We start from the raw sequence: 13,544 nt of genomic DNA, 5'->3' as shown, positions 1-13,544 counted from the left end.
GCAATCCTTTTTAATGATTTCCTTGTGATTTCAGTCCCATGCTGGCACTATGTCACATCTCTCATGGAGACAGTTGGTATTATAATGAAAAGGTTGGCATGTCAGCTCAGAAATGCCAAATGCTGTGTCTATTCACAAATGCAGTGTGGCATGCTGGGACCAAGGTATCCCTGAATTGGCCCATCTGCATGCCTTATCACTTCTGGGTAGGCACATCCTCCAAGAAAGTGACTGCCTCTGTTTAAATTACCCACAGTAATAGAAATCTGGTGGACTGTCATATAAAGTGCTGATTTGCTTTTATTGGAAGTTTAAAGGCAAGATAGCTAAGTTAATCTTTCCTGTAAAGGCTCTACTTAGCCATCCAGAAACAGATAAGAATGTGTCTGCTAAGCCAGAGAACCATGTGCTAAAAGAAGTGTTCTGGAAATTCAGCTAGATTTGGGCAGGTAAAACTTGCAATTATATGACAGCTCCTCTTTTGGGGCATAAGTTTTTTTTAGGAGTTTTTTTTCAGTTTTTTTTTAGTTTTTTTTATTATTATTTTATTCAGTCTGCATTCCAGTATAATAATTTTAAAAAGAAAAATCAGAGATACTTTTCAAAACTTTCTTAAAATTTGTCTGTTATGCTTTCTGTCTTAGCATCTAGGACAAAGGTTGGAGATCACTGATCCAGAACTAATGATACATCTTTCTGTCCAATTATTTATTTGTATTAATATTTTTTAAAGTACTTTTTCCAATGGACATAATTATTGTATCCTTCATATATCATCATCAGCTTTAGTTTAATTCAAGGATGTTTCTTCCAAATGTAATTCCATTTCTTAAGGCTAGACTGAGGAATTGATAATTTTCCAAAATCTTTTCCCTCTCCTCTGTAAGATACAGCTTATTTCAGACCAGAAGTGAACATGGAAAGCTTACCAAGAATTTGAGAGACAAATGTTGATCTTCTGTCATTAGCACAGACAACTTCGAAGACTGCTTTTATTTCCCTAACTCATCTAACCATTTCTCCATGTCCTTGTCTCCTGAGTCACCAGACACTGTTGCCATTTAGGTAGTTTTCTCCTACTTCATTACAATTTTTTTTTAATATGATCTAGAAAAATAAGTAAGCAAATATAAACCAAAGAAAGGAATTAATCATTGGAGTCTAATTCCTATCCTTTGGAAAAGCAGGGAGCCAAGTTGTTCCTGACTTTGCTTAAAGAATTAGATCATACGCCTCCTTGTGTGGATGCATGGAAAGTGAATCAGAATTTAAAGCTGTCTCAAGAGACTTGACTGATGCTCTAAAAGGATCCTCATCCCACGCTCACTTGAGTAAGCCAGCTCAGACTTATCTTAGATGTGCTGATGGTTGGCAGAAGAAACAGTCAAGGTACTTTTCTTCCTTGGCAATAATGTGAATAGTAACAATAGAGAATGCATTAGATTGCAAAACCACCTTCCCTTGTAGGCAGATGCCAGCAGCACTTAAGATACTCCAGTTGTTTTTCCACTTCTAAATTGGGCATGAATAGGAGCAGGACGGCTGCCTTATGTTTTGCTGATGAGTAGTGGTTTGATTGGAATGATTGTGATTGTCCCCCTCACTGCAGGGTGAAGTATATTTCCTGGTATGATTGATCAGTCCCATAAGCCTTTTCAGTTTATTTGTCCTTCAGTGGTTAGCTGCCATCATACTGGGGCTTTTAATGATGTGATAAATTCCAGATGAGTGTTTCTAATCCTCTCCTTGCCAGGCTTCATGGCATATTTATAAAACAACAGGAATGTTTTTGAGTAAGAGTGGTAGGCATGTGTCCACAGCAATAGCTATCCCATGGCTGATGTCACCGGGTCAGTGAAGGACTCACCCATAGGGAGAGGGACCCATTTTCCCCTGCCCTCTGAGCCTCACCACTGTGCTTCTGTTTGTTGGGTTTTTTAACCCATTTAGCTGCCTGCCTGTCTAGACTGTAAGGTCTGCACTTGGTTATGAGAATATTGAGGGAGGCAGTGTGGAAAGCTATGCTGAAGCTGGGGTAAATGACATCTCCTGCTCTCTGATTTGTCCACAGATTGCTTCCACTGCCAGTGTAGTGATAGAAGCTCTTCTTGCTGGACTTTGTGTCCCTTACAGCTAATAGTTGTAGGTGAGGTTTGGCTTTTCTAACATCACACCTACTTGTATATGTGATGATTTCTAGATGCCTCCTTGGTAGTCTGTATCTTCTTCTACCACCTCCTAAATACTGACATTTTGCATCTGAGTTCTGCCTGGAGTTCCTTGTCTTAAGCTGGTCTTGATTTCTCCAAGGTGTGCTACTAGGTGAAAGACCTCCAGAGAGAAACATGGACATTTTCTCTGGAAGGAAGTGTTAATCATTGCTGTTGGTAATTATGTGAAGAACAGAACAAAGAGGCCTCTCGGTATCTTCTAATTCTTATCCAAAGCAGGGCCTGAATTAATGTTGAAAGCAGGTGGAAGTGCTGTATTTTTAGGCTAATATGTTTCCGCCATAGAAACCAGTTTATTGCATACAGCAGACAACCGCACATGTACACATTTGTGTTGATTAAATATGTTTAATTTTTCATTTAGAATTAGCATAAGAACACTAATGGAAACCTAAAAAAAATGAATATTTGCTAATACTCTTTATGTTTAAAACATGTTCCTGCACTGCATAGGAAGAGTGATTTATTTTTCTTATTGTAGAGAAGAATGGGGAATATATTAAGTTTGTGGTTTTTTTATGGGTTTTGAAATAAATATTTTGCACATTTCCACATGCTTCTCTTACTTTGCTGATTAAGTTTTGTTGTACTTACCTCACAGCCATATTCATCTGGGTTTTGAATGTGAGTCCTTACGTTCATTCTGGTTAGTCCATAATAATTCTGTGCATTATCAAGAGCCTGCAAAATGTCCCAGATGAAAACATTAAAAAAGTGTTTTTCTCTTGCTGTTACTCAGATAGCTCAGAGGGCACTCCTCCCATCAACGTGTGTACAAGAGGCTGGGAAACCACCCCAAACCAGACACTTGGTGTGTTGCATGATGGTGGCTATTGTCTGTGCTCCTGTTCTGTCATCCTCTTACGTTTATTGCTGTTAATTAAGCTGGCGTTCCTAATGGTACTCTTAGCTTTCCACTGCAATTACAGCTGCATGAAGTGTCAGCAGGTGTGTGCTTAGGGCAGTAATATAGCTGCTGATTTATCATTCCATTTGATTTGAAGCCAGCAGGGAGGAGGGAGAGGGGAGGCAGTGTAATAGTCTTGCATGCTTCCAGGCGCCTTGAATAGCTGGCACTGTACAGAAACGGAGGCCTGGATTTGCTCCAGGGCCACCACTTTTGCAGTCAGCAGCCACAGGAAGGGCCTGTTTGCAGATGTAGTTCAGTGCAAGAACATAAGTGCATGGTTTGTGTCGTGAAGGAAGACAGCAGTAATTATCAGACCATCTGTATAAAAGGCAGCAGAAACCCACCACCATTGCTCAGTCTTGTGTGGCCTTAAACAGTAACAATGCAAAATGTCACAACTAGCTACAGCAGTCAGTGCCTTTGAGGTGGCTTACTCCTTGCTCCAAATAAGAGACTAGAGTTACCCAGCAGGTAAGTGCCTTGCCACAAACTGGAATTTCCTTCAAGGGATTACTTATCTAAAGCAGTCTGGGGTGAATTAGGCTGCCAAATTAACACCCAGCTCAACTTGCTAGGAGTAGGTCCTGGAGAGAGGTTTAATATCTCAACATTGACAGGCCATCACACAGATGACAGACCTAATTTCAGATTTAAAGCTCTGGATGATTTTGGAGCTGGAGGCTGACCAGGTAGAGAGCTAATTCTGAAAAAAGAGGAAAAGAGGGCATCCTCTGTCTTCTAGTGGGGCACTCCTCTGAGGCCAGACCCTCCACTGGCTGAGGTGGAGCAGAGAACCCAGTCCCATCCCCTCCTCACTTCTAGAGGATGTGATAACCACAGTTATGACTTACCATGTGTGAGCCTCACTTATTCCTGTGGAGGGTATTTGATTTGAAATAGCCATCAGGCCTTAATTCTTCCATGTCCCAGGCAAGAACCTTATGAGAGGCTGAGACTCAGTTTCTTCTGGCTTCCTGTCAGTGGGACAGGAGGGTTTGCACCTGCTTTGAGCCTCAGTGGACAGTGTCAAAGTGCATCTGACACCTGAGTAATCTTGAAGTTCTAACCCTTTCTAAGTAGGGAGGCCCTGAATTGAAGTTTTGAAAGACTTGATGGCACTTAACAGTTGGCCATTGCTACCCAGTCCTTCTCTGCATTTGATCATGCAGTGGCTTGGTGCAGAAAAAAAAAAAAGGTTTACTATGCGTTAGTGTCTTAAATTGAGGCAGACAGCAAATTCCTGGATACCCATCGCCCCCTGCCAGCAGACTGCTTATGCTTTCCCAAAGCAGGGATGAGATGCAGTAGGACTGCCCGCCCACTGGGAGCAGCTTGAGCTACAAAGAGCTAATCATCTGTTTAATAAGGGGCCTGATTATTAACTAGAAGTCCTTGTTCCTGTTGATACGAGAAATTTACAATTCCATCTCCAGAAAATTCAAACTTGCACATTATCTATAGCTTACTTTTGTCAGAGCTTTAGGCGATGCTGTTTCTCCACTTTTTTCTGTGAAAGAAAAGGCTGTAGCCTGTGTTGAAAAATGGCTGTTTAAGGCTCCATATACTTCCAAAGCCCAAGCCACTGCAATTCCTGCTAGGTTCTGCCACAAGGGGAGCAGTGAAAATTTCTGGATGGATATGTACTGGACAGAAAGCCATGTAGTGATACTTGACAGACAGCAAAGAGAGTTCCTCTGTAGGGGTGGCTTTCTTCTTGGGATCTGAGAAGAGAGGAGCTGGGATTATGGTAAACCTTTGGGTAGCAGAAGATTGTAAGAAGGATTGGTTTGATAGGAGCACCTGAGCAAAAACTCCTTATCTCATCAGAAATGGGTGAGGATTTGCTGTATTCTGCTGAGTTCTTGCACAGAGATGGTTTTATAGGCTCTTCACCTAAAGAGCAATTGAGAAATAAGCCCTTTTTCAGTTGTTGCCTGGTCTTCTTTTTCATATCTCTGTGAAGGACAGGAGCCAAGTGTCTTGTCTTGTAGGACATTTTAGTTGTGTCAAAGCAGACTGGACTCTAATCTGAGCAAATATTGTTTCTGTCTCAGTTGTTTCTGCTCTGTAGAAAAAAGGTATGTGACAGCTGTTTTCCTTTTTTTTTTTTGTCTTACATTTTCTTATGTAGTTAAAGGCTGTGTGATTTACCAAGTACCTGGGTAACTATGTCTCTAGTGCTCTTCTTGGTACCAGTAGCAGTGATTTTACTCTCAAGTACAGATGTGCACTGAGGTCACAGCTCCATTAATCTATGAAGCAGCTGTATTTATTACAATAACCTCCTCTATTCATGCTTATCAGACCTGTACTTTACAAGGCACCGTTCTTGCATATGCCGAGAGATCATTTTTGCTGTTTATAAGAAGATAAATGCTTTTGGGTGCTGAGAACCTGTAACTTCAGGTGATTGGTGGAATCAGGTCTGCTGAAAATTAGGCCAAGGAGACACAAACCACCCTAAGACCGAGGCCGGAATGCAGATGTTCCCTTACAATTGTGCTCCACCAGCCAAAGACCTTGCCTGTCTTACTGCTCCTCAAGCACATGAGTGCATTCCAGTGGAGGGTTGTAGTCTTTGTGTTGCAGCATCTTTCTGGAGAGAGATTAAACCACTTTGGGACTCAAGAACAGTTACTTAGGTGGGACTCCTGAGTGCAGGGTTGGACTCTGTTTTGATTTCCACATTCTGTGGGCACCTGTAGCAAAACAGATTCCTTGGGATAACCCCTCCACTGTGTGGTGATCTTCCCTACATCTGCAGCCAATAGTCTGTGTCTTTCCTTAGACAGCAGTACAGGCAGTGGGTTTGCTCTGAAGACTGCTTTTTATGGAGGGATGGAAATGTACTTACAGAATATCTGAAATGAATAAAAGTTTAAGTAAACTTGGTAGAAAAATAACTGTTTCTCAATTACATAGTACATCTTCCGTAGATCTTCCCCGTTTTTCATCTGTCAGGTCTAAGTCTTGTGGCAATGTACCTCAGTGACATCACTCCCCATTGACAGCACAGCTATAACTTGGAATTTCATCAGAATTGTTTCTGCTAGTCACTTTGTGGTGATTGTCTGCTTTTTCTTTTTGTTTCAAGGCTTATTTGTTTTTTCTCTGTTCAGCATCATTGCCTCCTGGCAGCTGAGTTGCAAGAAGATTAGATTATTTTTTAAACTTTTTTTGTCCTGGAACGAGTAAATGTGTATGCACACTTCAGCTGTCTGCTGTCATCTGTTCCATGGGAGCAGACCTGAACCTTCTGACTTTGAGGGCTCAGCATTGAATCTGCCTGGAGATGACCCAGCCTCAGCAGTTCACCCCTTATAGTTCTCATGAGGACTACTGGTCTTTTGCCTGTCCCAATATCAGGGCTGCATCTGTCACTTTCTTAGCTCCATCTAATGCTACTACCAACCCCCCAAAATGTTTCCTTTGTGCTCTTAGCTTTGGTCTACTGCTGTATTTTCATTTACACAGTCCCCTGACTGCCTTTAGTTTTCTTGCTCCCCACTCCAAAACTGCCTGTGCTTCTTGTGTTCAGTGAATCCCAGTTTGTATCATAGAATTTATAGATATGTGCAGCAATAATTTAATTTATGACTGGTATGCAACCTTTTTTTGGAGTTCATGTAAGGCTTTTCTTCAGAACTAGATGAAGTTAGAGATGATACATCTGGTTGTTGATGTGGGGTTGTGGTTTTATTTCACCCGCTCATCCTCTGTCTCTGTGTATACAGTAGGGTTTCTGCCACTACATGTGGATTAACAATTTATGTTTTGTTTCACTCTTCCAAAATTACTAATCAAACATTTTAAATGTTAAATCGGATTTTGGCCCCTATAATGCAGAACATCTAGAGCAAAACCCTAAGGGTGCTACAGCTTCCATTTCAGAGATGTGGTGGTGGTAGGGAATGCAGCCCTTTGCTGCAGCAGCTCTACTAGGAAGGAATTTGTTCAACTGTGTAGATGCAGGTATATTTGGAGAAGAGCTGTTGGACCATTTCATTAAGCAGCTGTTATCCACAGAACTCAGGCATGTAAAAAGCTGGATTGTAAGGTTTGGGTCATACCATATACCTTTATGTGAAACTCCATGCTTTGCTTGTCCTTAAAGGAAGTTCAGTACCATGATTTAAATGTGAACCTTGTCCCTGTGACCTGGCACACTGTGTAACTTTGATCTGTGATACAGCAGTTTCTTGGTGTGCCAGCAGTTCAAGACATAGGACATGCACATACAGTCCTTTCATTCCACTGAATTATGAATGAAGAGATGTACCTTCTAAATCATAAATCCCATTGCAGACAGTTTTGAAGGAGAGACTGAATTCTTGGTGAAGTTGCAAATTAGCAAAGCAACTAATTATGTCTTGTTCTGTGTCATAGGTTAACTTTTGATCAATTAAAAGAACATTGCCCTAGGGAAGTGCAGTTCTTGGGATCACCACTGATCTGTGAAAGAGGGAAATTGACTTTAGGAACGTCCTCTGGAGATGGGTTCAATCCAGTTCTAATTGATAGTAAGACTCATTCTGCTTCAGCTGGCATTGGGCCTTGTAAAGCAAAGCCAAAGCATGAGTTCAATTTAAAGAAAATGCATATCAATTCAATAAATATATGTGCATGTACTTAATTATGGAGGTGTTTTTAATGAACCAGGGTCTTAATTCTGCTGTGATTTGCCGTCAGGCAGTGAGAGATAGCACATCAAAGAGTTATTATCCTTAAGCTTGCATGTTAGTCCTTTAATAAGCTGATTTTGTTGTTGACATTTGCCAACTAATAAATACAGCATTTGTAAGTAAGTTAATTATCATGTAATTTGGATCAATATTGTCAGGAGTTTTCTTGTTTTTCCGTGGTACATTGAATCAAGAACAAGAGATCAGCAGACCTTTTTCTGTAGCCTGATGGCAGTATCAGCAAATGGAATGCTCACTCTTCCAGTCCTTTTTGGTGCTGCTATCAAGTGGTGGGGAATACAAACAGCAGGTTGGCATCATCCTTGATTCCAGCCTTGATTCCAGGCTCCTGTGTATGGGTTCATTTGTCCATTCTCACAGGCACACAGAATAAAGCACCTGTTTGGTTTTATGAGTAAAAAGTGACAAAGTTACCAGTGTTACGTCTCAAAGGGTTGTGAGGGTTGAGGTACTGGTTTACTTTCACAGATCCACCAGCAAATGCAGCGCTCAGCCTGGTATGAGCTGGTTCAGAAAGCCTGAGGACTGCCAGGAATTGGAGCCACCAGAGACTCCTCCATCATTGTTTTCAACCATTTGAAAGTTCAGTCACCTGACACTTCTCTTTGATGGCCTGTTTGTTTGTCAGTCAGTGGTCTCAGGAGCTTCATAAGTATTCAGCAGTGTAGCCTTGCTGCCTTCCAGCTGGTGCTTTAGCCTTCTTTTGCAGGAATAAAAGCTAAGCCATTGAGACTTCAAAAATGAGGCTAACTCGTAACCTGGATAACTTAAAGATAAAAAATAGATTGAGGTACTATATTCCTCTACAGATGCTCCTTTAATTTTAGTGGTTTAAATGACCATAAATATGTATTTTAAAATAGCCATTTCCCATCTTTTCTGGCTCTGGAGAAAACAGGTGCAAAATAAGCAAGGCAAGGGTGGGCATGGGGGAGGTGTGTGTGCAGTCTCTGTGATGTCTCTGTTTAAGTTTTATTTCAGGTGAAGCTCTTGGGGCTCTGGGAAATGGTGCCTCCACTCCCCATCCTGTGTGTGGTCAGATGTAGGTGGACTGACATCTGGACTGACAGAGTCAGTGTGTGGAGGCAGAGATAAAGATTGCTCACATTCCTAAAAACCTTCTTTTTATTTCTGTCCTAATGGATTCAAGAAGGGCTTCTAGATTTATGGTCTCTGTTTCTTCCCTGCTCTTCTGGCCCAACAAAATCCTTTCTGTGCAGCATCAGCCAAGGGGGCAAGTACCCATCACCATGGATGAAGTGTTCCAACCAAAGCTTTTGAAGAGCAAAGGGGTACCACGAGCACTGGTGTAACAGAAGGCAGCAGCTTCCAGCCCATTTTTTAAGGAGCCTGAATCTGTCCCTGATTTCAGCATGTCTTGAAAGCTTCTGTAGGGTTGAACCACTGTGGAAACATGGAGGAGGAATACCTAATTTCTGGGTCCCAAGGGGACTGAAGTTAATGCTGACTTGCTAAGTCTTGTTGGTAGCTATGTGAGGTTTGGTAGCTTAGAATATGAGTAGTTGTCAGGGTCTTGGGAAGCTTTAAAGAAGAAAAATTGCAGATGGGTCACTTTCAGGTTAAATGACAGGAAAGTGGGTGTTTTCTGTTTTGGCATGAACAACTTCCTTGACCTGAGTCTCAAACTGGGTGCCTGAATCTGTTAATGAACCTTGTCATGATGATCATGTCAGATCCTCCAGCTTGCCTGAATAAATCCTACTTGTCATCACAAGAGCATGTAACTGTTCTCACTTGCAAAACAAGTGAATATGTATCCATAGATCATCCTCCTCTGGCCCTAGTTAGAGGCTGAAGCCAATGTGACAATGTATTTTCTGGGTGAAGCCTTGTTAATTGAGCATGTAAATGTGTAATTGTCTGTACAATTATTCAATTGACATGGTTTTAGTTTGCATACAAATATGGGAGTACAGTTATGCAACTGAGCAAACTGTCCAAGATCAGATACTTAAATAAATATGTGCATTCTGCACACAGATGTGAACACCCTTAAAAAGATCAATCCAGTTGCAGTCACTTCCTTTTTCTTTTTGTATGTGGATATGCTAATCTGCTTATTTTCAGCCAAGTCTGTAACATACCATGGATTCTGTGTAAACTTGGTCCTTTTCTCTACTTAGTAGGTTTCTTTGGTGTGGAGTTACCATAGGAATTGTTCAGAGGTTGCCTTTAATGTATGTGCTTGCTTTTTGTGAAGTGGTACCTCATGCTCACAATGATTGGTGCTGTGATACCTTTGAAGATGTGCACATGATGAAATATTAATTTGAAGTGTGGGGGTGTTCTAGAGGAAAGCCTGCTTTAATAATGGGGTGTTCTAGAGGAAAGCCTGCTTTAATAATGGAAGTTGTTGGCAGCTGCAGTCCAGTGCGACTTCTGAGAAGAAGAAAAGGTCATAAAATTTGCACGTAATGGTACAATTGGAATTTTCTCTGCACTCAGTGGTTTCTCTGCTTGGAAGCTGCTGATTTCAAAGAAAGGGTGATCTGGCAGTTTTGTTCCAGCAGTTCTTGTCTGTTCCAGTGAATAAAACTCCAAACATCTGTTGGGGGTCTGCAGTGTTCATTTACTGTGAAAGAAAACACAGTGATACAGCTTTTCTTTATAACCTGTCCTTTTTTATAGAGAATTGAACACCATATTTGGTCTTTTTGAGGTGGTTTGAGGTCAAGTATGTAGGAAGATAGTTTCAATAACAAGGAAAGAGTTCCTGAATGGGGATAGAGCTGTCCCATGTATATGACTGACAGCTTTATCCAGACAAGGGTAGTGTGTTCTCAAAATAATGCTTTGGTTGGGGGTGTGAATGGTGTCAGGGTTGGGGATGCCATTATAATCTTGGTGACAACCACTCCTCTAACACCCCTATCTCTTTATTTCTCCACAGATGTCGCTCCTATGAGGATTGCTGTGGCTCAAGATGCTGTGTAAGAGCTCTCTCTATCCAGCGACTGTGGTATTTTTGGTAGGTCCAGGGCATTTGGGAATTCTGTGTTTGTCCTCATCTTGCTAGTTGGACTTAAATTAGGATATTGCCAGCCTCAGTGTTTTAAAGTACAGCAGGTACAAGAATGTAGGAAGGTATATGTGTACATGGAAATGCCTGAATTTTGTTTTTTTGTTAAAATTCTCCTGATGTAGTAAGAAAACACTGAAAAAGGAGGTTAATCATGTCAGGCTGACCCTTCCTGCTTCTGCATCCTGCTGCTTTGTACAAGCAGTGGTTCCACTTTTATCCAGAATTGTTGAATTCCTTATGTCTGTCCCAGCTATTACCAAGCAACAACATTCTTCCTGTTTTTTTGAGCACTCAGTTTTAAAAGTGGATCGTAAAAGCAGGATTGTGCTTTTTAGGCAGGGCTTAATACATTCTTGTTGACAGCTGAATTGAGGCTTCAATTAAAAAAGAAGTACATTTATGACTATGAGGGTTTCACTGGAGATGACAGCAAAGGAGAAGAAGGCAGAAAGATTGAGCTTGTGAAACCAGCAGCTCAGTAATCTGGATAAAACTTAAACTAATCACTGTTATATGCATAATGAAAAAATAAGGTGAATTCCTTTTGGAGTGGAATTTAAGAAAGCACCTGTATAAAACCTTCTCATTACAGTCAAGAGAAAGCAAAGACCCTCCTAGAAAACCTGATTTCAGGCATTTTAATGTGGAATTTGAAAACTGATTTTAAAAAAAGCCTTCAAAACTGAAACAAATAAACAGTGAAAAACAGAAGCCTGATGTATACTATAATACTGAGATTTCCCAAAGCTGACTGTGGGATTTCAGTGTACAATCCTTACTGATATAAGTGAAGAGCTCTCTATCTCAATCCCTGGGGTGACGTAGTAAATCTCTGTTTTTCTGTTCAGAAAAAAATCCTTTGCAGGAACACTGCCAAAGGGGAATGTATTAATATTGGTTCAGGGAAAAGGAACCTCCTTCTGCTCTCATTTCTGATGTAGAAACAAGAACAGAGTTGAAGCCTTTGCATGAAATAACTCTTGCTGCCATGCTGTGCTTCACTCTTCCTCTGAGCCACCCGGGAATTCTCCAGAGGAGATAAGCACGGTGTGTATGCTTGCCTCTGGCCAGCTTCCTTGCCTTCCAAAAAAGCACAGTTGTCATTATCTTCCAGTAAGAGGCCATGAAACAAGACAGCAACTACAGGCAGAAGAACCATTCCTATTTACAAGAGCTTGCATGAGTCACTGGAGTGTCTGATGACTGATGAAGGAAACACAGTGAAAGGTGCTTTCCGAAGAAGAGAATCTGATGTGCCCTTGCTGCATGTCCCTGTTTCCACTGCACCAGGGCAAGGAGATAATGAGGACAGTTTAGTTAGGTTGGAAAAGGTGCTGAGAAGAGGTGAATGGTAGCTAAATTCTGTGTTTTTTATGGAGAATGTAATATCCCATGTAGGAAGCACAAAGCAAGGTTTGTCACCATCAGTAGTGAATGCTTCAGTCTTCCAGCTTGAGCTTAAATGCCAGCTACCATATTTCCCATGGGAAATAAAATTAAAATGTTGAGTTAATCTGAGAATATCTAAGATTCTTCTTCTAATGCCAAGAATAGTATTCCTCTCTGTACTCCACAAACATACTGAGCAGCCTAGATGCTGTAAGCCTGGGGCTTGCATCCAAGATATGCGGTTTGAAGTTGTGGCCTGGAATTTCAGTTTAGCATCCCAGTGGGGTGCTAAAGAAAGAGTGGCCAAGGTCAGGTGTGAACCTGAACTTTTGAAAAGTTCAAGTGTGCTCTACCTCTGCGTTACATGCCAGAGAACATTGAGTATAGTATTAATCACTGAAGATGTCCCTAATATATCCATGAGTGCTATCCCAAATGGCAGACCTTCTCTCAAGAGGCAGCCAATTTAAGAAACCCTGCTGAAAGCTGTAGGCTGATGGATTCTCGGTGAAGTCTTAGATTTAAGTGCTGCCTGAATGCACAGGTTTTGACCTCCCTCTTCTTTTTGCCTAGGTTCCTTTTGATGATGGGGGTTTTGTTCTGTTGTGGAGCTGGTTTTTTTATCCGAAGGCGGATGTACCCTCCTCCATTAGTAGAAGAACCTACTTTTAACGTGTCTTACACCCGACAACCAGTCAACACTGCATCAGGTCAGAGACTGCTCATGCAAGTTTCACTGGTTTCTTACTTTGGCCAAGGCACTAAAAAAGTGTGGGTTTTGAGTTTTTGTTTCATTGGTTTTTGGAAACTGTGTGATTTGTACAAGGGATTGCACTGCACCTCCTGCAGTAAGTGATGTCTTCAGCCTTTCCAACAGCATAATTCAGCTGCAGTGTACAGAAAGTGGTTTTGAAACACACGGGATGATAGAATTTTCAGTTCTGTTTTGGTTCCTAATACCTTTACAGGTGTGTGTCTGTGCATGGAAGGAAGTTAGCAAGCTCTCCCTTTGCAGTGCAGACAAAATGATAGATGTCCAAATTCAACAGTCACAGGAAGAAAGAGTTTTAAATACAATTGATAACATGGCAGAGGTGAAGGAAAGCCTAGCATTTTCTTCCACAATCTGGCCATCCTGCAAGTATTTTTGATTTGCCTTCAATGTTCCATGCTGCAGTCTTTCTGTGGCAAAGAGGTCTTTTTGCCCTTGTTAGTCTGATTGCTGTCTCTCTGGTGAGTAATAACTGTGAGCATCAGGAGGACCTACC

General features: G+C 41.3%; 1 protein-coding gene across 1 annotated transcript in view; it reads left to right on the top strand.

Moving 5' to 3' along the window:
- VOPP1 (VOPP1 WW domain binding protein) overlaps nucleotides 1-13,544 on the top strand; it is a 61,564-nt gene that overhangs the window by 45,859 nt on the left and 2,161 nt on the right. Inside the window, exons 3-4 of the mRNA XM_015618381.3 lie at nucleotides 10,756-10,833; nucleotides 12,850-12,986. Of these exons, the coding sequence (XP_015473867.1) occupies nucleotides 10,756-10,833; nucleotides 12,850-12,986 (215 nt within the window). The remainder of the gene's footprint in view (nucleotides 1-10,755; nucleotides 10,834-12,849; nucleotides 12,987-13,544) is intronic.

The sequence above is a fragment of the Parus major genome, chromosome 2 (assembly GCF_001522545.3).
Source record: "Parus major isolate Abel chromosome 2, Parus_major1.1, whole genome shotgun sequence".
Lineage (NCBI taxonomy): Eukaryota > Metazoa > Chordata > Aves > Passeriformes > Paridae > Parus > Parus major.
Note: the sequence above shows the minus strand (reverse complement) of the source record. Positions and strands in the feature narration are given on the sequence as shown.